This window comes from Gobius niger, assembly GCF_951799975.1.
Source record: "Gobius niger genome assembly, chromosome: 13".
NCBI lineage: Eukaryota > Metazoa > Chordata > Actinopteri > Gobiiformes > Gobiidae > Gobius > Gobius niger.
The window spans coordinates 8921988-8946618 of record NC_136864.1 but is presented as its reverse complement, the minus strand read 5'-3'; the positions used below and the strand labels follow the sequence as shown (position 1 = coordinate 8946618).

Genomic DNA, 24631 nt, shown 5'->3' with positions numbered 1-24631 from the left:
ATTACAACCGAAGACGGAAAGAGATTTAAATAGAAAGTCAGCCAACAGTTAAGTGACTGAAACTGGACTAAAAACTAACTTAAAAGTAGCTAATAATGACTAATGCTATAACTGCAAGATCCAGATATTTTCATTTTCTGATGAAAGTAAATAAAAAAAGGAAAAGAAACGACTAAAAACGTTCAATGACACAGCTCAAAAAAGCCTCATTTAAATTCACTCCCAAAATAACAGGTCTGTGCTTTGTTTATGTGGGAAAAGCTCAATTCAGCAGAGAATATGATCAAATATGCTTGAATTAGATGAAAGAAATGTAAAGTTGACCAAATTAATTCAAGAATTTGTCCACTAAACGTACATGAAATTTTCAACGACCCAAACTACACTACAATACTTCAGATACTCCTACTGCTGCTGGTACTGTTAGTAAGGTGTCTGGACTACAGCTTTACTCTTTGCTCTTTTACTTCTACCAGTTCAGTTGTCCAAACCAGTTTTTTCCAGATGCTGCTTTTAACTAAAGTCAAATCTTATATTCTCCCAAATGAACTTGAAAAAGAGGTACATGCCCTCATTAGCAATCGTTTTAGATTATTGTAACGCCTTGTACTGTGGTTTGGACCAAGCGTCCATAATGAGGCTGCAAATGGTCCAAAACGCTGCGGCCCGTTTGCTGACCGGTACCAGGCGACAGGAGCACATCACGTCTGCACTGGCTTCCGGTTTGTCACAGAATCCACTTTTAAATGTTTAAACGGCTTTAAATTGCACCTTTGTACTTGTACTTGAGCTCCTGTCTGTCCATGCCCCGTCCAGAGCACTTCTCTCAGCTGACCGGCTCCTTCTGGATGAAACTACTGTGGAACGGTCTGCCCCTCAGTGTCCATTTGGCCCCGACTCTAAGCAGTTTTAAATCCTCACTTAAAACCTATACCTGTTTGTATAGGCTTTTCAATAAGTTGAGCTATTTCTCCATTGTATCTTCTGTTTCATTGTTCCTGATGTTTTATTATGCCCTGTAGTTTTGTATTCCTAGATTTTTAGATGTTGTTGTAAATGTGCTATAGAAATAAAGTTGACCTTGACCATTATTGCTGCTACTACTACTACTATAACTACAAGCACTATATGAGCTACAATTGCTCTTACTTATGCAAACTTCTCATAATAGTTCACTACTATAACTACAGCTACATCTATTACTACTATAAGTACTACTTCTACCACTGTGCTACTTCTGCCAACCTGAAATAAATGTACTCTGAAGCCGACTACTCAAGCAAAAGTTTCTTTGCATAAGCGCCTTAAGTTAAATACGAATCAACAAGGGCAGACGGGGACGAGGTTTACGGGTAAATTGCGGCTAAATCATATTTTAAAAGTTGACCTTTTAATGACGGCGTCCTCAGGCAGGAACGAGTGGGAGAGCCGTGGGTCAATAAGGCACTAAATTATGAATGCTAACAAATCTGTCTGTGTTTTGACTCGTATCAGAGGAGCCGACATGAATGTTAATGGGGGTTAAGCGCACATGTTTGAACCGGTGCCGCTATGAGGACGTATTGGACATAAAGAAAAAGTCACTCGAGATGTGTCCTTGCCAGAGGAGAGAGGAACGCAATTAGAAAAGCACATTAGACTTGAGCCCCCTCAGACATTCGCCCCCACCGGGCAAAGTTCAAGGAGTGACCCGAGCTGGGGTCTGGAGAGGGAAATTTGTTCTTTTCAAGTACGATAAAGGAGCATTTTGTGACAAATAACTCTGCGAAGAGCGCGGGAAGGTTCTCTATAGTGTTACTGGGAACGTAATTATGGAAATGTCAAGAAAAATTGCACTAGAGAAGATGGACAAGCCTGTTCCTCTTGTTGCTGTCAGTCATTTAGGCTCCACAGTTTTCAAAATGGAATAATCTGGCCGATGTTTTTTTAGCGGACACCAGGTGAGCGGCTAAATCTTAGATTACAGTTTACTGATAGCTTTGGGTGAGAGGAGAAAAACCTCTCAAAATGTAAAGTACAAATGAATTCTTTTTGAAAACCTCTGCGACTGCTACTACTAAAAAACGCAGGGCTGGCCCAAGTCAATTTTGGCACCAGAGGCATGACTGAACTTTGAAAAAAAAAAGGAAAAAAAATCTCAATCCTTTTGGACACTCTTTGGATATGGAAAATACTAGTTTTATTTTTATTATGATTATCATTGTTATATAATATTATCATTATCTATTCATTTATAATGTGCAATCATGAAGCAAGTGCACAGCAGTTACAGTATATTGGAGGAGGAACCTCTACTACTGAAGTTATATATAGTAATATTTACAAATTTTCACCGCGAGGTGTAGAATGACCAAGGCTCGTTTGAAAGCTTGAGATTTTCCAAAGTTATGTCCAAAAATAGGCAGTGTTGTCGGTGGCTGGAGCACGGGGTTCAAAAATTAAAGCGCAATTGACTAAAAGCACACAGCTCGTCTCATTGATTAGATCAGCAGGTACTTACAACATTACAAGAATATAATTAAATACACATATTTTAAGTGTTTTGTCTGTTAATAGTTCGGCAGAGAGAAACTAATGAATAAGATGGTGCTTTTATTTTGGTGTCCTGGATCGAAACAGGAAGTCACTTCTTGGTTGTGATTTGAAGTTATGCACAGTCAATTTCCAGCTGATGGCGCCCTAGGCATCCGCCTGGGTCACCTATTCCTAGGCCCAGCCCTGAACATCTTTTCACATGATTTTTGACCTGCTGTGGAACATTTCTACCCCCGCTCTTTTCGGCTTTTTTGGGGGATGTTTCTTGGATTGTACTTGATTCCAAACCCCCTTTCGTGTTTAGCTTTACCTTCCATGACCCGGTCCTGGTGCTGGGACAGGTTCTGTGACTCTTCCTTGTAGGCGGTGCACAGGGAGCAGACGCAGGAACAGTCGGAGCTGCAGTCGCACTCGTTCTGAAACAACAGCACAATGAGTCGACCGGGAGAGACTTAAACAGATGTAGAAAGAAGTTGAATCCTCTGCGGCTGCAGTACCTCTCTGCGCTTCAGGTCCTTCATGCGGCGCACGAGAGTCAGGTAGAAGCCCAGGCCGAAGCAGTTCTTGAGGAACAGAGGGGAGCCGCTGCAGTGGAGCTGTCCTTTGGAGATGATGGCGATTCTGTCGCTGAGCAGATCCGCCTCGTCCATGTGGTGAGTGGAGAGGATCACCGTGCGGCCTGGACTCAGCAAGGTTAAAATAAATAAGCATTAGTAAAAGCATTCAGTGATGCCAAGCTTTCAATTTTCTTGTCACTTTACTTGTAGTTTTAATAAGGTTGCAGCAATTGTATATTATGCTAAATGAATTCATATTTGGTAGCTCTCTTTGCATGTAATGTCATATATACTACTGTATATATGAATATACAGTAGTAGACGGTAACAGTTTATACTCATAAATATAATGTTTATAAATCAATATTAGATCTAGATCCATACTGTAGATGTGAGTAGATTTTATACTAATGTTATATGAACGTGTGTTGGTCAAAGCACTTGATTTCTTTACTTTAGTAAAAGTATGGATATTATGGATAAAATATTACAGCAATACACAAAAGTATGTGTACTGCTGTATTGCTGTATTGCTGTATTGCTGTATTCCCATTCAACTGGTCCATTAGTTAAAGCACTGGGGTATTTGTTGTAAGAAATACTTGTAAATAACTTTGTGACTTCAAAAACATGATGGATGTGCTCATACCTGCATGTACAGTAAGAATGAAACAACTAATAGATTATTGAGATAGTTGACTGTTTTAGAAATTGATTTATCATTTTCTGGTAAAAACAAACTCAAGTAGAGCAAAGATGACATGGAAATTTTGTATTTTTGATTAAAAAAATAAAAATAAAACAGCTTTGATTAATCGTCAAAATAACCTGTAGATTAAGCAATTGCCAAAATATTTAGTTGCAGCCCTACTGTACAGCGCATTTGCACAGCGCCACCTACTGTTCTTCAGAGTGCAGTATGATGTTGACTTTTGGCAAAATAAGCAGCTAGTTCGATTTTTTCTTTTACTTTGGAGCCCTTCTAGAAATGTCAAAATCTCTAATCATGAAGAGTCACATACATTTATGAACTTTATATCCTCTACAAACCCTTAACAAACATTCCACGTACCTGCCCTGTACTTCAGTAACAGATCCCAAATGGACCTCCTTGAATACGGGTCGACTCCGGACGTCGGCTCATCCAAAATCACCACCTTTGACCCCCCAACAAACGCCATGGCAACAGACAGCTTCCTCTGCATCCCGCCTGCAAAAACCGACAGGCCCATCACTCACAGGACGTCATAACAAGGTTTTAGTTTGATATAAAAACACTGAACAAAAGAAAACATGCAATACGTTTTTTCCCTTCTATTTTACTAAATTTACTAAAAATAAAACTATTATTATTTTTTCCCATATTCTCGAGCAGCGTTTCACCTCAAACTGTTTTGACTTCATTTATGGCTAACATCTGTGTTAGTATTGGTCCTATCCACCACATACAGTGGGAGGAAAAAGTGAGACATTTCCTGTAGCTGCAGATTAGACGCTCACAACAATAAAGATGAATCCTGGACCATTCCTCTTTACAAAACTGCTGCAGTTCAGCGAGATTCAGGAGGTGTACTTACTTATTCCTCCCTCTCCTGTAAATGTTTACATGCTATGGCCAATAAAAATATCATAAAATGTAAATGTGGCAAGTCTGTCGACCTCGGTTAGATATATTTATATATATATATCTGTGATTGAAGCCTTAATATACTATAATAATCATAATCAATAATGTTTTACTATAGGCTATTTGAGAGCTAACAAAAACTCATCAAATTAAATTACTTAAAGGGACTATACAGAGTTTAAAAATGTTAAAACTAAGTATTTTCCTCTCCCTACATGTTCCAGCCATGTCCTAATGTGTAGAATGAGCCCAGACCTGTTCACCACAACTGCCTCTAAAATCCTGCACTGTCACTCAAAAAGTTGTTACTTCGAGTCCGAAATGCCGTCATGCACGAGCTTAAAGGGGCTAGTTGCAAGTTGGCCATTTTATACTCACTACTGCCACCTCAGGTCATACGTGTAACTGCATCTTCTATATTTCTTTATTTCTTTATTTTTCATTTTAGAGGCAGTTGTGGTGAACAGGTCATTCTACACATTAGGACATGGCTGGAACATGTAGGGGGAGGAATATACATAATTTTAACATTTTTAAACTCTGTATAGTCCCTTTAATATTGAAGCTGCAGTTACGCATAAGACCTGAGGTGGCAGTAGTGAGGATAAAATGACCAACTTGCATCTAGTCTCTTAAATAGGCCAACCCCTTCATACAGGTATTGGTATCGGACCCCAAAAATCCATATCAGTCAGGCCTTAGTGTGCAGCCATCAAAGTGTCATAGGACATTTTTCTTGCATTGTATAATTGGTTATTACAAACTGCGATTTTATTACACAAAGAAGTGAAAATGTGATTGTATTTTGAACTGTTATACCTGTATATAGTGACCATACAATTGCAGACATACTGAAGTCCGACAGATACCTGAGAGGTTCTGGGCCTCGTCGTCTCTCTTATGGGGCAGGGCCAGGTCCAGCAGCATCTCCTCGACCTCCCGCTCTGCCTCGGCCTGAGAGCGACCCTTCATCAGGGAGTAAAACAGGATGTGCTCCTCCACTGTCAGGCTGCAATTACAGTGGAGATTAGAACCAAAGCTCGGGCACTTGAGGTGTACGTTTCCATTGAGTCACCGGTCTTGAAAGAAAGTGGTTTTATTATTGAGGGCTACAACAGAAAGTAATTACTCCAGACTTGGTCATCAGCGCAGATAAACAAGTCGTAAATCTAATAAGAAATGAGAAATATATTTCAAGAAGTGGAGTGGATTACTGATTAAATCTTAAATTAAGTTTGCTAAGTTATGAATAAAGTTAAACTCACATTGACAGGGAAGTATGGAGTTCAGAATCGATCGTGCATAAACAACAATCTATACCACCCGAAAGCTTGGCACATCCCTATCCTTCTGCGGCTCATTTCAAAAGCAAAACCCGGCATACGGGTAAAACAAATCCATCGGGTTTGATGTCACTTCGGGCTCGATGCGTGAAAATCTATAACCTGCTTGTGTGTCTTACTGTTTGAAGAGGATGTTATATTGCGGACACATCCCCAGCGAGTTGCGGATGACGTCTATGTCCGTGCGGATGTCTCTCCCGTTGATGTAGGCGGTGCCAGAGGTGGGAGGGAACAGGCCGGTCAGGATGGATCTAAAAATCACAATGTAAGATAAAAAGTGTAAGATAATTCCACATGCATAGTATTGATATCTCTCCAAGTCACAGAGGGCTTCCTTTCTGACTGAGATTTACACATATTGTCGTTCCATTTTAGCCCTGTTTTGCTCCAGATTTAGTCTTTGGAACCTGAACAACAAACTACTTACTTGCTTGAATGTGTTTTTGATGGTACTTTTTGTATTTTTGAGGAACTGAAATAAAATACAGTCACTTAAGGCAATACTAAGCAACTTTATTATCTTAATAAATCCTTTTCGTAGTCCCTCTGGGGGTAATACAAGTGTTAATGGGAGGATTGAGGGGTCTTTCATCTCTCCCCACACTTGCAACTTGACTGCCACCGGGTCAGAGCACCAATACACACTAATGGCATCACGAAAAAGAAGCTAAAAGCCTAATGGGCAAAGCTAACTGTGGGCTAGCTCCACTTAAAGAGTATTTACAGCCAAGTTTGTGTGAAAAAAATGATCTCCATTATGTAATTGGATGTACAATATCCCTCTCTCCCTTTGTCTTTTCTGTCAGCGTAGTATTTACTCTCACGGACAACAAATGAGTAAAAAGACGCAACATGCTAAGACACCTGCAGTGGCGCTTATGGCCTCTAGGGGCATGAGTTACTTAGTACTGCTTTAACCTCCCCAAGAAATTATGATTTAATGCCATTTGAAATCGACATGGGGCCTCATTTCCTAGTTGTCCAGAGTGTTGTTGATTTCTGGAGATGTTTTATTATATTTGAAGAGTTTAGTGGTGCTAGGCTAGTGTTAGGCTAGTGCATGTCTATGGTAACTCGTAGCCTGCATTAAAAATCTCTTCAAAATCATGGGGTCGTCCTCCAAACGTAAAAAGCTCCTTTGTGAATTCCGCATGTAGTAATGCCGGCCGCATTACTACAGGTAACCTTACTATAGGCAACCTAGCAGATCACTCCACCGCTGCGTAGATTACAACCAGGAAGCTGATGCTGCTCAAATATAACTGTATTTTATATTTATATTAAAAAAATTATTCAGACATTTATATCGGTAGTCTGGTGTTATAAGTGATTTGCCTCAGGTGCACTGTGCTTGGGTCAGACTGTTTTTAATGCAGGCTACTAGTTACCATAGACATGCACTAGCCTAGCACTAGCCTAACGCCACTAAACTCTTCAAATAAAAGGACTGCATGAATGAAAAATATATATATATCTCCAGAAATCAACAACACTCTGGATAACTAGGAAATGAGGCCCTATGTCAGAAATCCTGAAATATCCCTTTAAGACCTTCATCTTCATCTTGCCAATAATAATCTGTCTGCAAAACTGTGGTGATTGTAGTAAGTAACGCACAGTGTGGTGGTTTTCCCCGCGCCGTTGTGTCCTAGGAAAGAGGTGATCTGTCCCTCGTAGAAGTTGATGTTGAGAGAGTTGACGGCGGGACGAGAGCTTCCTTCAAATACTTTCACCAAGTCCTGGATCTGCACCCCCAGCGTCGGGCCAACCGGGTCGCCCTCAAAGAACAGCGGACCTGAAAGAAGAAGCATGAACATTATTACTCGGATGATTAAGACGAGAAGATGAAGTTTTTGTTTGTTGTATTTATTTTCATACACTACCGTTCAAAAGCTTGTGGTCACCAAGACAATCTTATGTTTTCCATGAAATCTCTTATGGAGTGTCCTTCATTTCACAGAATGGACTGTCAAATTTCAGAAGTTCCCTTTTTTTCTGTCCATCTTAAGTATATAATCAAACTCACACATGCCGGTGCTCCAGAAACTCAAGTAGCTTAAAGGAAGGCCAGTTTTACATCTTCTCTGAGCAGCACAACAGTTTTCTGCAGGTGCTAATATAATTCAACAAGGTTTTTCTAATCATCAAAGAGAAGTGAAGTGAAGCTGGAGTGGTTCCCTTTGTACACCTCTGTAGGTACTCCATTAAAAATCAACAGTTTCCACCTTGAATAGTCATTCAATGCTTTAACGATGTCTCTGGGTTTATACAGGCAGCATTAAGTCAAGTCGAATGCTTTTTTTATGCCATGTTAATGCCCAAATAATCTGTGCACATTTCTTTTCTCAACATTTTCTCAACAAATTTTCCGTCAAATGAATTCATGAGGGGAAATTTCACTTCAAAACGTGAAAAAGCAAAGGGAAACAACAGAAAACTTTTGAGTGAATAATTGTGTTTCAGCCAAAACTGCAGCTGAATGTAAGAGAAGCTGGGCTCAAAGTGCTCAAGAAGTCAATACCATAAAGTTGTTGATTTTCTTTGGTGTTTGGGGAACAGAAACTTAATATAAAAACAAAAAAAACCCAAGGCACTCCTCCCACATCTTCATTTTCTACATACATTTTCTTTAAGACTTTATTGTGCTGGATGCTGGATGGGAGGAGTGCCTTGTTTTTTTTTTTCTCTGCAGCTGAATGATTTCGAGCAATGTCATTATTTTACATGAAATTTAGATTTAATTCCCGTTGAGTCCAAATCAATGCCTTATTTTTGAAACAGTTCATTTATTGACCTTTAATGCCCCGCGGAAACACTATGTCTAGTGTGTATGTATGACCTTAATCATTTTCTACTAGTTTCTCCATGTGCTTTAGATCAATGTTTTCTGCTGGGCATCGGAACCCACATTTTTCAGAACTTTGCTTAACCTCTCAACCCCCGCCCTAACCAAGCACATTTTCTCCAGCTCAACTTTACCCAAATCTAAAAGGTTACAGCCAAAGTAACACCTCATTTGAAAGCTAAGACCTATAAAACTAATCTAAATGGAACTTTTTCCTCACATTGTTGCCATGTTGTCGTCATTTTTTTGGCTTTTTTTCCATTGCTTGATTGATGTTTTTTCCATTGCTTTTTTGTTGGGTTTTCATCACATTTTTGTCACTTTTTGTTGTTGTCCTTTTTTGTCTCATTTTTGTCACTCTTTCATCGCTTTTTTCTCAGGCTTCTGTTGCTCTTTTGTTGCATTTTTATCCTTGCTTTTGTCTCATTTTTGTCGCTAATTTCACACTTTTTTCCAAGAAGCTTTTAGATTTGGGTAAAGCCAAACTGGAGAAAAAGTGCTCGGTTCAGGTGGGGCTTTAAAACATCTTGAATCATCATGCTGATGAATTGTTTGTGACAATATATTGAGCAATATCAAAAAGACTACTAAAAAGAGGCAAATACTCACTTTTTTATGCAAAATTATTATTTCTTAACTTGTCATGTTGAATAGAAGGTACACAACTTGAGAACCACTGCTTTAAGTTCATTTATTTCTCTGTAAACCTGGTCTGAAAGAGGATCCTGTGCTGTCCTCCTTGTGTATTACCACCAGTCTCCACTAGGCGTCCTCAGCAGACCCCACATCCCTTCTGTATTTTTCATATTGTGTTAGGTTGTCTGCACTGAATAGACTTTATAAGGGCCTCTCCCTGAGTAAATGACCTTAACCCCCTCGGTCTGAAGCCCTTTTGATATTGCCGTCCTACTAGTATTATAACTACCCCCCCTGCTGTGTTACCTTCGTGGGTGGACTCGGGGACCTCCTCCAGATGTGGGCTCTCCTCTTGTTGCCTCAGGTTCTCTCTCTCCCTCGTCAGTCGGTCTCGTTTACTCTGGTGTTTGCAGGTGTTTTTGCTTCCGTTACAGTTGTCCATATCCGGAGTCCCAGAGCTGTCCCGGTCCTTCTCCACATGATCCGGCTCCGGTCTTTCCTCATCTGAAGGAAAAAACAGGCTCAAGCAATTTTATGGGAAACTTATGAATTTTTTTGCAATATCCTTTTTGGTTTGGGGATATATATATATATATATTTTTTTTCATTCAGTCTTGTCAAGGAATACACAGAAATCCCGATGTGCTTGTCAAGTTTTTGCATCTGCTTAAATGGCAATAAACTCTTGGTTTATTTCTAGCTTCCTTCGGGTTCTGAGTTACTGAAGTTCAAAATATAATATATGTTTTAAAAAAGCACTCAAAGTAAGCAAGCAGTCTGGAATAAAACAGCACATGTACTCTTATGTTATTATATAGTTGAAACCCAATACTAAATATTATAAAAAATAAATAAAAAAAACTATATTGTTAATGGCATTTGGCAAAGCAAAGTAAACTGGACATGATGGGCAACTTTTGAGCAAAAATGCATAATTTCAGCCAAAACTGCAACTGAATTGTATTTGACCCTTAAAGGGATATTTCAGGATTTTTGACATAGGGCCTCATTTCCTGGTTATCCAGAGTGTTGTTGAGTTTATTTTATTTTTTTAGTTCATGCAGTCCTTATATTTGAAGAGTTTAGTGGTGCTAGGCTACTGCTAGGCTAGGGCATGTCTATGGTAACTTAGCCTGCAAAAACAGTCTGACCCAAGCACAGTGCACCTGAGGCAAATCACTTATAATCCCAGACAAACGATATAAATGTCTGTGTCGACTGAATCATTTTTGAAAAATAACCATTTTGCATTTTAAATAACTTATATTTGAGCAGCATCAGCTTCCTGGTTGTAGCTACGCAGCGGCGGAGTGATCTGCTCGGTTACCGGATTTACAGTAGTTTGTTTACCTGCAGCCGCATTACTACACATGGAATTCACAAAGGAGCTTTCTACAAATCAGATATGGCAACGTTTGGAGGACGACCCCATGATTTTGAAGAGGTTTTTAACGCAGGCTACTAGTAACCATAGTCATGCGCTAGCCTAGCACTAGCCTAGCACCACTAATCTCTTGAAACGTAAGGACTGCATGAATTAAAAAATACATACACACTGGATAACTATGAGGCTCTATGTCAAAAATCTTGAAATATCCCTTTAAATAATCATTTTAAGGCCTTCATGTTGTCTTTTACGGCCCGAACACCCATGGCCAATGGCGATGTAATGTCGAACAGCCTGTAGAGGGGGGAGGGGGCGTAACCAAGCACAATATCTGACCCTTGAGCTTTTTAATGCCCCGTAGAAACCCTGCTTTCTGAATCAAGGGCAACAAAGGATATTCTATTTCATATTTTCCTCAAAACATGCAAAATGTACAGTATACTCTTAATGTTTTAAGTGCAGTTAAGTGTAGTAAGTGTAGTGTAATGTAATAAGTGCAGATCCCCCCCCCCCCAATTGAAATCCATTGTATATGATTGAAGACTGAAACTTTCTGCACTAGCTGTCATGTATTTGCAGGTAAACTGTGTCTTTTCGCAATAAACGAATCTTGTCACCGTTGCCCGACAGCTCCTCCGTGCTGCCTCCACGCTCAGAATTTCTTGTGTGGCCTTGTCTCGTTACATGTGTCATATCGACCTTTCCAGGAAACTACATTGGGGAATTGAAAGCTGCGAGTGAGACCAATTAGTTTTGAACCACAGGACAAGGTTAGGCTTCTCCCACTCACGCTTTTCAGAATGCAATATGCGGAAAATATGGTCACAGATCGGCGGAGGACAGGCGGAGAGAGCACAGGCTGAGTAACTAACCTTGATGGGGTGATTCAGAGTACGACCGCGCGGGCCTTGACCAATATGAAGGCTGGAATGGGAAGTAGAAGGGGCGGCTGATTCCATACTGTCCTATGGGGGGAAATGGGATTAAGTTTAGTATAACATGAGATATGACAAGACACTAAAGTTTAATACGAGACATCATTACTGCCAGAAATTCAGTCTTATTAAAGTAAATAAAAGTACAGATACTACTGGTCAAATATTAGTCCAATTAAAGTAAGAAGCAAAACAGATTAACCTCTTAACCCCCACCTGAACCGAGCACATAAACTCCAGTTTGGCTTTACCCAGATCTAAAATAGCGACAAAATGAGAAAACGAAACGAAAAAAAGAGAAAAAGAGAAACAAAAAAGCAACAAAAATGAAAAAAAAGGATCTGACAAAAACGCAATAAAAAAGCGACAAAAAATCAGCAAAAGAGAATCAAAAAAGAATGTGACAATAAAAAGCGACAAAAAAGTGACCAGGAAAGAGATCCGTTTAGATCAGTTTTGTACGTCTTAGCTTTCAAATGAGGCGTTGCAATGGCGGCTGTAAGCTCGAGAAGCTTTGAGATTTGGGTAAAGCCGAACTGGAGAAAGTACACTTGGTTAGGAGGGTAAACAAGTGTTGGCAAAAATAACTTTGCAGCATGAAAATTGAGCGTGAAATCCACTCTGTACGGCAACACAACAGGGACAAAACTTCGGTGGCTTTGACAGTACATCTGCGCAGCGCCACCTACTGTTCGCAGAGTGTGCATTATTGGGCTTTTAAAATGAACAAAGCACATGGACAAATTGACTTCAAACTAGAAAGATTTATATTTATCTTTCAAATGCAGAGGAGCAGAAAAAGCTGAAAGTTCTCAGCACAAATACAACTCAAGTAAAGTACAGATCCTCAAAAACTCACATTAGTGATTTCCCTGAAGGAAAAATAAGGGAGAGGTGTCAATCAATTCATGCCTTGTGGAAGTGAAATGCCAATTCAAATGAGCTTGGAAAAAATGATCAAATTATAATTAAGTTCCGGTTACAAGAAACAGAAGAAAGGTATGAAGACAAGCTAGAAATGTGATTATGTATGAAGTATCTCGCCCAAGTCCAGCAGTGTTTTTAATTTAACCATGTGATATGTCCCCTGGTTTTCCTTTAGAGAAGTCTGATTTGTTACAGTATTTACCTGGGAAGACGCTGTCCAGGTACCAGGCCAGTACAGCGTAGAGCACGGCGTCGAACACCATCATGAGGATGGAGGTGAGGAAGGAGTAGCTGTCCTTCTCTAAGGGGCTGGTCCTGATGTTGTCCCACTGCAGACCCAGGCCCTGCTCCTCGTAACGGGACAAGTACTCCGTCCCAAAACCAAACGCCACCGGAGACAGCAGGCTCTGGGAAACAAAATCGATGTTATTAGCCTCATTATTCTTTCATCGTGAAAATGTACACAACGAGGAATTGGGAGGGATATTTACGGGTTTGCTAAAAGTGATTCAGCCCGGGTTTATTCTTGTTTTAGTCCTCTTCCGTCCTAGTTTTAACGGCAATTGAGCTTTTGGTCCAAGCGTGATTAGAGCCAGCTTCATACAATAGTTTGTGCTGTCAGTCAATATTTCTTTAATCAGATTAATCACTTTTAAAATCAACCATTCAGTTCATTTTAAAGCAGAACTAAGTAACTCTTGCCCCTAGAGGCCATAAGCGCCACAGCAGGTGTTGTAGCATGTTGTTTTTACCCATTAATTGTCCGTGAGAGTAAATACTACGCTGACAGAAAAGACAAAGGGCGAGAGGGATATTGTACATCCAATTACACAATGGAGATCATTTCTTTCACTCAAACTTGCCTGTAAATACTGTTTAAGTGGCGCTAGCCCGCAGTTAGCTTTGCCCGTTAGCCTGTTAGCTTAAATAAATCATCACATTAACACTTGTATTACCCCCAGAGGGACCAAGAAAAGGATTTATTAAGATAAACAAGCTGCTTTAATGTAATGATCATATTCATTATTTATTCTGGGCCTATATAAAATGGTCTAATTTAAAGGATTTGTTCACATTTCATTTATTTATTTATCAATCAGGGCCTGTGCAGTCAATTTGTGATTAATCCATTACTAATTTGTTGATCATCTGTTGTTTAATCATGAGTCAAAGTGATGGCCAACAACCATTGCTGCCCAAAGTTCTGTGCACGGCCAATAAAAATGAAAGAGTCGCATCAAAACAAACATGCAAAGAGTTACTTAATCTGTAAAATTCATTGTGACAAACACCAGATCTAACACGGTTCTGCTCAGCTTTTGTTGACAGGCGTGAGTTTTCAATTAGGGCTTGAACATGTTACATTTGCATTTAGAAACCTTGGATCAGGCCCAGTGCACAGACACGAGTGGATCTAGACTTAAAAATGTCAAAGGCTTACATATTCAAACTAATAATACTCCTCCGTACCGCGGCGAGCTTGACGTCCCTGGTGATGCGGTCCTGCCAGGCGAAGCACAGCACGTGGGGCAGATACAGCGTGAAGTAGATGATGCCGCTGCAGGCTGCCGCCAGGTTGGCCTTGTTGAAGAACACGCTGAGGAGGAAGCACTGCATGATGGTGGCCACGGTGAAGGTGAGGAGGAAGAAGAACACCAGCAGAGGGTTGCTGTAGTTCAGCACCTTACCGCCCTGAAACAAGAGGGAAAACACAGCACATTACAACCCTGACACAGGAGGAGGGAAAATACTGAACTTCATGGGCTGTTCTTGTATCTTTGAAAATACAGCCTCATCCCTTTAAGTTAAAGTCTTGTATCTTTGACAGTCTGTGCAGAGCCTTAGGTTTAAAATCACATACTGTAATACTGATTAAAGAAAACAGCTGATGTCATGAATTGGCTAAAGCTGTTTGGTTAAAGCCCCCGTTCCTGATTTTGTGATTACAAACAATTGAAAAGGAAACCACTAAATGTAATTGTTTGTGTGGTCCAAACCCATCCGAACATATCTGCAGCATCTGAATTCTTCACAGGGCTTTGTAGATACAGATGCCATCTCTGGATTCGCCCATGTATGGTCATTTTGAAAACAGTTAAGGGGGGAAAACAAAAATCTAAAAAACTAAACTTTCTCTAATTATTCAAAAACTACTACAACAAATGCTGAAATATAAATATAGTTTTCTACTAAATAAAAAACAAAGACATGGAGAGGAGCAAAGCGGTTCAACAGCCCATAAATACATAAAAAACGAATGCTAACTTGATGCTACATGTTAGCATCGGGCTAATGCTAACGGTTAGCTAGCGCGAGCTACAACTGCCGTTTTTTCACTTCTACTGAACAATGTGCTGTGAGAAATATCCATATCGGCCCGATTTACACCTGACTTTATATATGTGTGATAAGTAAATTCATATTCCACCAAAAAAGGGCTGAAAAGAGTGCAAAATTGTGTTTCTCTAAAGATTCTATTTTCCCCCTTGGCAAAGCCACGCCCCCTTCTATGACGAGATGCCGTCTGTATCTATAGCAAGCAAGGACGAACCCCGCCTCCTGCAGGTGAACACTGCCATTGGGTCAATCGACAAGACACGTTACCCACCCTGCCTCCAGTGTCTGCGCACATTGTTGTATGAATGAGAGTGTGAATAGGTGAGTGGTTCTTTGCTGTAAAGCACTTTGAGTGCCTAATGCAGGTGGAAAAGCCCTGTATAAGACACTATACACCACATTTGCAGGGTCACGTTCACAGAAATTGTAGAAAGCGAGCCTGTAAGTTCATGAAATGTATCCTTTAGAATTAGACACACAAATGTCTGAGTTTATGCTAAAGGAGGACCTTTTTTTTTTTTCCACTACTAGAAAAAAAATCAGGTATAGTGCCTTTAAGTATTTCTGATGGTGCAGTGGTTTTCAAACTGTGGGTTTGAGTCTTTCTTTAATCTCGAGCACAGGCCTGTCACACTAACAAAATGAAGTTTGATATATTGAGGCAGGAAAGTATCGCGATAAACGATATTATTGACTCTCACGATACTGGATACTGTCAACTCTCAGGCATAAAAATGACTGTAAACCTTTCATTAAACTGCAGCATCATATCCTAAAATACTACACAAGCTGCAATAGACATGGAATGTAATGCAACTTAATTTGCTTCAGCTAGAAATCAAAGTTTTATAAAGAAAAAATAGGGGGGAAATGCCAATAAATGTACAGACAATAAATATCAAACCCAAAAATGTATCGTTTATCTGTTATTTATTGAACGATAAGTCGATATAGTAATTATTGTGGCTCCCAAAGTGGAGTCCTGCATGAGGGCCCCTAAAGCTTGTCTACCAAGAAAAAAAAAGACAACACACTGAAAATCTTCAATGAAGGTTCTCGAGTCATCTTCTGTGCTCTGTAGCTGAAGTGTGGAACGTTTCGCCTCTCATCCAAAGGTCTGCGGGCTGAGCTGAAACTTTAGTGCGCCGACGAAGCCTTTTGGATGAGAGGCGAAACGTTGGACACTTCAACTACAGAGTACAGAAGACGACTCAAGAACCTTCATTGAAGATGGACAACTCCTGGACGACTGGGAGCTGACACAGACACACTGAAAAACAATTTACTGTGAAAGGGACGATACGGAGTTTAACCTCTTATCACCCGCCAAAACCAAATCCATTCTCTCCTCTTTGCCATTGTCTTATTTCCCTCATGTGTTTCTGTCACTTTTTTGTCACTTTTATGCTGGATTTTTGTCTTTTTTCTGCTGGATTTTTGTCTTTTTTTGCTGGATTTTTGTCATTTTTGTTGCTTTTTTTTGTCACTTTTTAGCTTTTTTTGTTGCGTTTACATCATCATTTTCTTCTAATTTTTTGCCTCTGTTTTGAAGAAGCTTTTAGATTTGGAGAATTTGGAGAAAACATGTTCTGGTGGGAGTTAAGAGGGTAAAGATTTTAAAATTATGTATTTTCCTCCCCTTACATGTTCCAACAATGTCCTAACGTGTAGAATGAGCCCAGACATTTTTACCACAACTGCCTCTAAAATCTGCACTGTCACTCAAAGAGGTGTTACTTCGGGTCCAAAGTGCCATCAAGCAGGAGCTTAATATAGAAGGTGCAGTTACACGTATGACCTGAGGTGGCAGTAGTGAGTATAAAATGACTAACTTGCATATAGCCCCTTTAAATCAGCATTTAACCAACAGCCATTGCGAATTGCTTTTTAAATGTTTTTTAGCAGCAAAATAATGGTAAAGTCGGGGGGCCTGAGGGATTTCCATGATCAATAAAAAGGCCGCAACGTCCCTGGCTTTGGAAATGGCTGATTTAAAGCGATGTTTTTATCCTCCTGTGGTGTGTGAGTGAGTGGCTGATGGTGGTCGAAGGGTTTGTCGGCGAACACTTGTGACTTGCTTCATGTCCAAAAAAGCCCCATACAAATAAGATTCCCCTAATAGGCTGGGCCTGGTTAGGAACTACTTCAGTCATGGTGCAGCCCTGTGGTTCTCGGACTGAAAAATATTGATTTAGGTGGTTCTTGGTGGGGAAAGTACTCCAGAGCAAGACACCTGTGACCTACGGTTTTAGAAGCACATGGTTTTGAGGCTCTGGTATGTAAAGGTGAAAGGTGATTTTAAAAAGGTCCTGGTTTAGCTCTAGTTTAGTCCAGGTTCAGCCCCGTACACACAGCAATTAAAGTTGGCTGTGGCTCTAAAACAAAAATACAAGGGCAATGTTTTTAGTTCAAATCTTCCCCACTGGAGGGCACCATCAGTCACAAAATATCTGTCACAAGTGCAAAAAGAGCCTAACCCCTCTCCGCTCTCACCATGATGATGGCAGTGAGCAGGGCGGTGCTGGCTGTCATCATGACGAAGCTGTCTATGAACCACGTGTACCACAGCACCCCGCTGTCCACGCCCATGGCCTTCAGCGTCTCTTTCAGGCGCAGCTCCTTCTCCAGCACGATGCTCTTCACCGTCATCGACACCGAGTAGATCCAGGCCAGCACCATGAACATCGGGAAGCAGCGGTTCAGGGTGATCATGAAACTGTCGCGAGTGAAGAGAAATGACTTTAATTCCAACTATCATGTCTCTGAAGTATGATTTGAACTACCCCCTCTAGGACTTTACTCACACGTCGTCCACGTAGCAGGGGTAGGGCATCTGCTGCACGTAGACGCCCAGCGGCCAGTCGTTCCCAGTGTGGAGTTTGATGATGCCGTGCTCGATCATGTCCTGGAGGTACGCGAAGCCGCCCCAGATGTAACGCTGGTCCTCCAAGGGGTCCGCTCTGGGGCCCGGGTCCCAGTATCTGCACAGGGAAAATACACAGAGAATAAAAAATAGACAATGACAGCACACGGTGGATGCACTAATGAGCAGCACAATGACTGAGTGGCTAGACATGTTGTCAATCTACTGTATTCTTTTCCTGGGTTTACAGTGTAGATTGGCATGTTCTTAACATTTGTTTTGGTTGTCCAGAAGCACTGGATGGGTCAAGTGCAGAGGACAGATATAAATTCAGGAAAAACAAGGTAAATATACAGTTTATAGTTGTGGTTAAATTGAAATTGCAATCTCAGCTTTGGTCAATCATCATGGGACTTTAGAATTGACAGGTTTAGAGCCAATTAGCGACAGCACTTAGTTTTGGATTTTGCTCATTCGTTCTTCACACAGGTTGGAGGTGAATAGTGGAAGCGTCTTAATCGGTGGTTCTCAACTGGTCCATGCCGGCCCAGAACCCACCATCAACATAAAATCACAAGTCGTGACCCAAAACATAATTGCATTTGTCACACATTATGTAAAATATTTTTTTTTCCCCTACAAATGAATGTTTAATAAGACTTTAATTGGCCTAAAAAGCTGAAATCATGTAAAAAAACTGGGGAAAGCTCACAACCCACTTTTGGGTCTCAACCCACTAGTTGAGAAACATTGTTCTTAATCATTGAAGAAATGACAGCACTACAAACAAAATAACTACACGCAAAACTAATTTTCCAAATCACAGCTTCTGAGAAGAATCAGTAAATTTAAAGACTAGATACATGTTGGTCATTTTATGCTCATTACTGCCCCTCAGGTCATACGTGTAACTGCAGTCTCTATATTAAGCTCATGCATGACGGCACTTCAGACCAGAAGTAACAACTTTTTGAGTGACAGTGCAGGATTTTAGAGGCAGGACATGGCTGGAACATGTAGGGGGAGAGTTTTAACATCTTTAAACTCTGTATAGTCCCTTTAAGTAAGGTGTACTTTATTGTCTCTGAAGTGCCTCCAGGCCAAGCGGTCAGAAGCAATGGGTCGCCACAGTGCAGACCTATATCTGGTCAGCTGTTGAGCCAGACTGAAAGGTAGGGTCTTGAGAATTCGACTATTATGCATGTTTTGGGTTAGTAATACTAATAATAATAATTGTAATGCATTGGTTTTATTTAGCGCTTTTCTGGACACTCAAAGACACTACTAACACTATAAAATTATCTATAATACAAAAAGCTATGCCAAACAATCCTAACAAATAATGTGCTAACAATTCAGAAACCTGAACATCGATGTAAACACTTGCTCGCTATTACAACTCCAACTCGCTACGGGGCGTGAGCGAGACTGGGGGCTTTTATTTCCCACAGGGGCAACAGACTGATCAGTTTTCACGCCTACTCCAATAGTGGCGCCAAATTCGAAAATCAAATGCAGTACAGACATACAGACAGTACCAATCAGGCCCTTCCCTGCTTAGCTTCAAAGATCTGACGGGATCAGGCAGAGCAAAGGCGGTATGGCTCTAAAGGGGGACCCTGGAGCACCGGGAGAACATGCATAACTTCACCAAATAGAAACGCTTCTGTAGGAGTTATAGCATCGATAGCTTTTCAATAAATCATCAAAGTCAGTTATGCCACACACACACACACACACATACATTCTGAGCTTTCCTTGAGAGAGAATTAACCCTTTTACAAGCTTATTATTGAACTGAGCAGAAGCCAGCCCTCCCGCTGCGCTCTGTGTAGACATTTCAAAGCGTTCGTTCAATGTTCAGCCTTCGGGGCCTATTGACACGTACACTGTTTATGAATGCGAGATCAAAGACACAGGAAAAAGCAACAGTGGATGTGTTTATAAAAGGCGCCGTATTGATGCATAGAGCCAGCGAGAGGCTATAAAGGGCATAATGAACGCAGCGAGAGCAGGTGGAGAGCTTCAGTGAAAAGCAGAAAACAGCCTCATTAAAGCCCATATAATGTAAAGCTATAGGATTACTGTTTATGGTGGATGTCTCTGCCGACATCAGGAGGTGCTGTATATGTTTGAAAAAAGATTATGAAAGGGTGACAATCATGGGGTTGGTGAAATGGCAGGAAAAAGCTGAACAATGCGTAATAAATCATGATAATTGGGAAGGATGACAAACAAACAACGCTACGAAACATAGACTGTGAAAAACATGGACATGACTGTGCACTGCTGAAGACTGAAATGAGGACGGCTTCAGAAGTTCCCTGCGACAAAACTTTTTTGCCCCTCTTTAAGTCATTATTGGACTCAAGCTTGTCAGTCTGAGCGCTACATGTTTGTCTTAACGCACGTTCATTTTGCTATCCTCATTTTTATTTTCAACCTATTCTAAACATAAGAGCTGGCTCCAAAAACTTCTAGCATGAACAAGCTTCAGTTAGCCCGAACGCTTTGGGGAACCCACACTCATTTAAGTCCATCGCTATTCAACAGTCTATCCTAGGAACAAAACAAAAAATAAATATCGTATTTTTCGGACTATAAGTCGCAGTCGGAGTATAAGAGCCTCTAGCCAAGAAAATGCCAAATGAAGAAAAAAACAACAGGCTGAATAGGGGTACGGTATGCTAACGCAACACATTGATGGTTAGCTACATGAAGCTAAACAACAACTAAATAGGCGTCTGGTATGTCAATGTCAAATAAACAGTTCAGATAACTATAGCTTAAAGAAGAAAAAAAACGATCTCACTCCAAATTAGCCTGATAAACCACACCCACCTCTTTCTGCGCGAAAGAAGGTGGGTCTGGCCACACACGGTAAACAAGTTGCTGATTGGCGGCTAAGGCCTAGCCGAACCAATCACGACCGTCACAGAGAAATGACAAGGTTACGTCACTCGCTGCACCACTATGTTGTTAGTTCAATTAACATTAGCCAAAACTAATCATGGATGAAGTAGTCGATGATTTTGCCAGGCATTCTCCGCGTGAGTTTATATTCATATTTTTTTAATTGGACTACTGCTGTCGTCACGTCCGCTAATTGCTAGTTGCTTTATTTCACTGACAATCTGTGCGCGTTAGGCCCGCCCGTTCAAACTGCTACAATTGCTCCGTGTCCGGACTAATTCCCTGCGTGGACAGGGAAGAGCATGGCAGAGCCAGGCAAACTCCAAATCACTAAATCCATTGAAATCTACATCCTCGGTGTCACTTCTGAACAATCACGGAGGCGTAACTGCACCGTTGACAAGCCTCTCCCGGCAGCACGTTTTTCAAGCTCTCATTTGTTTTCTTCTTTGGGGCAAGAGTAACCTCCGCTTTCTCGCTCATTCCAAACTTTCTTTCTCCTGGTCGATTAGCCTGCAGTGTCCTCCAGCAGCATGTGAAATTATACATTTGAATTAGAAAAAAAAAAAAAAAAAAATCGCATATAACTCTCTCCGGAGAAAAGACGCACCTGCCAAACTAGGAAAAAAATGCCACTTGTATTCCGGAAAATACAGTGCTTGGTAAAGCAGCACAATCACTTGTAATGAAATAAATGTTGCAATTCGAGTGGTTGTACGATTTCTCCGCAAACAACAAAATACACTGTCTATACTGCAGGTCTAACTCTGCTGTTAGGGCCTCTACAAACATGTATTTAGTTTCACAGCCTAGATTTCAGTGTTTTCACACAGGGTTCAAACACAGCAGATCTAATCACGGAACTGGAGCTCTAATACTTGTAAAAATGTATGAGGGACTGGGTGAAAAAGTATTTTCAACACACAACAGTGACAAAGGCGCGACATGAATGCCGCCACTTTTTAACTCTTTTGTGAAAATATACAATTTGTCTTTATACAAAATAGATAAATCTTTATACAGCCTTCCTGCCTTTTTAATGCAATAATAAAGACTTTTAAAACCTTGAACAGACAACATGTAAGATTCCTCAGGAAGGCACGGATATTTCATGAATATCAATCAAATATGGAATTTAAAATGTAAAAAGATTGTTAATTAAACAACGACCTCCGTATTAATCTATAAACTCTGAATACAACAGATTTATTTCAAGGATGATGTATTTCTTATATGGCTAACACAATTCTTGGCACATTACTCCCCTTCTTTCTCAGTTTCTACCATTCTCAACTTCACGGACTCGCACCTGTCTTTGATCTTGTTGGTCCTCTCCACTGCGTCGATGTCCATTCTGATCTTGTATTTGACGTGAGGCGGGACAGTGGTGGTCCAGGTGAACATGTCCATGAAGACCAGACCCGCCCAGTACTTGTTCTCCTCCAGAAGGTACAGCGCCTGGTGGATCATCTGGGACTCGTCGGTGTGCGGGACGAACTTATCCAGGCTGATGCACTACGGGGAAGAGGAAAGAAGCGACACAGTGGTTAGGAAAGGCCAGGAATCTGCAACCCGTGGTGCGGTCTTAGGGCCTTACAGAGGCAGATCTTTGCATTTCTTATGGAAGTAAAGCAAAGGACAAGCCCGGGACTGGTTAATTCCTGGTGTGGACATGGTTCAGTCCTGGTCAAATCTGGAGTCAGTCCTCATTACATTAGTTTAAAGGAGCTAGATGCAAATTAGTCATTTTATGCTCACTACTGCCACCTCAGGTCTTATGCGTAACTGCAGCTTCTATATTAAGCTCGTGCATGACGGCACTTCGGACCCGAATTTTGAGTGACAGCGCAGGATTTTAGAGGCAGTTGTGGTGAACAGGTCTGAGCTCATTCTACACATTGGGACATGGCTGGAACATGTAGGGCAGGGGTAGGCAACGTCAGGCCCGGGGGCCAAATCCAGCCCTCCAGCACAGTACCTCTGGCCCTCGAGATGATTTTGAGGAACATTATTACACACATCAAAGAGTACTTTTAACATTATTAGAGTTAAATGGGAGAAAAAAAGGTAGAAATACTGTCAAGAAAGAAGTGCACTGGAAAAATAATAATCGTTTTAAGGAAGAAATTACATAAATCTACTTGAATTAAGAGATTAAATCTAAGGCTTGAGTAGATTTGGTCTGGTCTTAGATGAGATAGAACCTTTAGTAGTAGTTATTCTCTTAATTCAGATAATTTTGTATCATTTCAAGTGAAAAACAATTATTTGTCTGATTTCAAGTGGGTTTTATTCTTGTTCCATTGGCTCTAGCATTTGTATCTTGGATTAGGTCAAACCGACTCAAATTCAACATAGAAGAACTTTAATTCAAGCAATTTTAAATCATTTATCTAATTTTTTTCTAGTGTTGTGCTTTACTTTGGGCTAATAATCAGCAGCTTCGGCCCTCCGCCAGGAAAACTTGCCTACCCCTGATGTAAAGGGAAGAAAATACTTTGTTTTAACATTATTAAACTCTGCATAGTCCCTTTAAGCCCTGGTTAAGTCTTCACATTCACAACAAACAGCAGAATTACACCTAAGTATTTAGAATTTTGGGGAAAGAATTGCCTCTCTCGTATAAAAGGTTGCAAACCCCTGGGATATAGTAAGAATACAGCATTTATTTTATTTTTAATGGACCTTTATGTAAGCAAATGGATGAACATTGCAGACAGATGAGGCAAGGTTGAATATTACTCTTCAAATGCCGCAATCTAAAACTGTTGACTGTGGCCAAAGAAATATTAATATGTGTGGTTTCTTTTGTGTCTTGGGCGACATCCAGTGGTTTAAGAGCAGAGTTATGCAAGAATATATAAGTTCAATGCAACAGAAGTGCTGCTCGGAGAAAACAATGGCATGAGTCACTGCGCGTGGACTCTGTTTAAAGGATTAGGTGTAGATCCCATTTGTTCTCACAGGACACAACACATCACAGCTGGTACTACAGTACATTGTGTGGCAGGGACCGAGCCAAATCCAAATGTCAGAAAAAAGGTCACGTTCCAGTCGTAGTCAGAAATAGAATGAAAGGTGTACGGACTTTAAAAACATGAAGGAGCTTCACGGATTACAAGGAACGACAATGATAATGTTACGTTAAAGTATGAGGGTTGTGGGAGGCATGTTAAGTAGAGATAGATACCAATACATTTCTGCTTGTTTCATTACTTTTTGTATTAAACAGATTTATGCAGCATTTCCATTTACAAGTACAACACAACCTCTGCTACCATGATTTCACCTCCCGTAGCTCTTTAGATCATTCCAGAGGTGGATGGATCTAAACAGGACAGACTTTGTCATAAAATGTGCCAAGCAAGGGCCAGATTTGCACTCCGATTGTGATATGAATGTGTCTGCACCACATGTTCAATCTTATCAAAGACTGTAATGGTTTGCCTGTTACTGCAACGTTCTTTAAAACTATTACTTGAAATATATTGCTTTAAAATCATACTGTAATTTATTTTGAAGCAGCGGCCAAGACAAGGACTGGTGCATGACAGTGATCCTGGTAGAGTAAGGACACTTCAGTGCGAGGCGAGCAGCCTTATTTTGAACTATCTGAAGCCAGTCAGACCAAATAATAGAGCAGTATTCCTGGTGAGACAAAACAAGGGATTGTACCACCTGTTAGTAAGAAAAGAGGAGTACCTGCGAAGCAATGACTCTACCCAT

General features: G+C 40.6%; 1 protein-coding gene across 1 annotated transcript in view; it reads right to left on the bottom strand.

Moving 5' to 3' along the window:
- Window positions 1–24631, bottom strand: part of LOC306972861 (retinal-specific phospholipid-transporting ATPase ABCA4-like) — a gene marked incomplete at its 5' end in the record, with an annotated part of 73491 nt that overhangs the window by 24834 nt on the left and 24026 nt on the right. Inside the window, 13 exons of the mRNA XM_079569568.1 lie at window positions 2846–2951; window positions 3033–3214; window positions 4165–4302; window positions 5589–5728; window positions 6182–6313; window positions 7680–7857; window positions 9850–10047; window positions 11803–11895; window positions 12995–13199; window positions 14263–14484; window positions 17623–17845; window positions 17934–18110; window positions 22215–22420. Of these exons, the coding sequence (XP_079425694.1) occupies window positions 2846–2951; window positions 3033–3214; window positions 4165–4302; window positions 5589–5728; window positions 6182–6313; window positions 7680–7857; window positions 9850–10047; window positions 11803–11895; window positions 12995–13199; window positions 14263–14484; window positions 17623–17845; window positions 17934–18110; window positions 22215–22420 (2200 nt within the window). The remainder of the gene's footprint in view (window positions 1–2845; window positions 2952–3032; window positions 3215–4164; window positions 4303–5588; window positions 5729–6181; window positions 6314–7679; window positions 7858–9849; window positions 10048–11802; window positions 11896–12994; window positions 13200–14262; window positions 14485–17622; window positions 17846–17933; window positions 18111–22214; window positions 22421–24631) is intronic.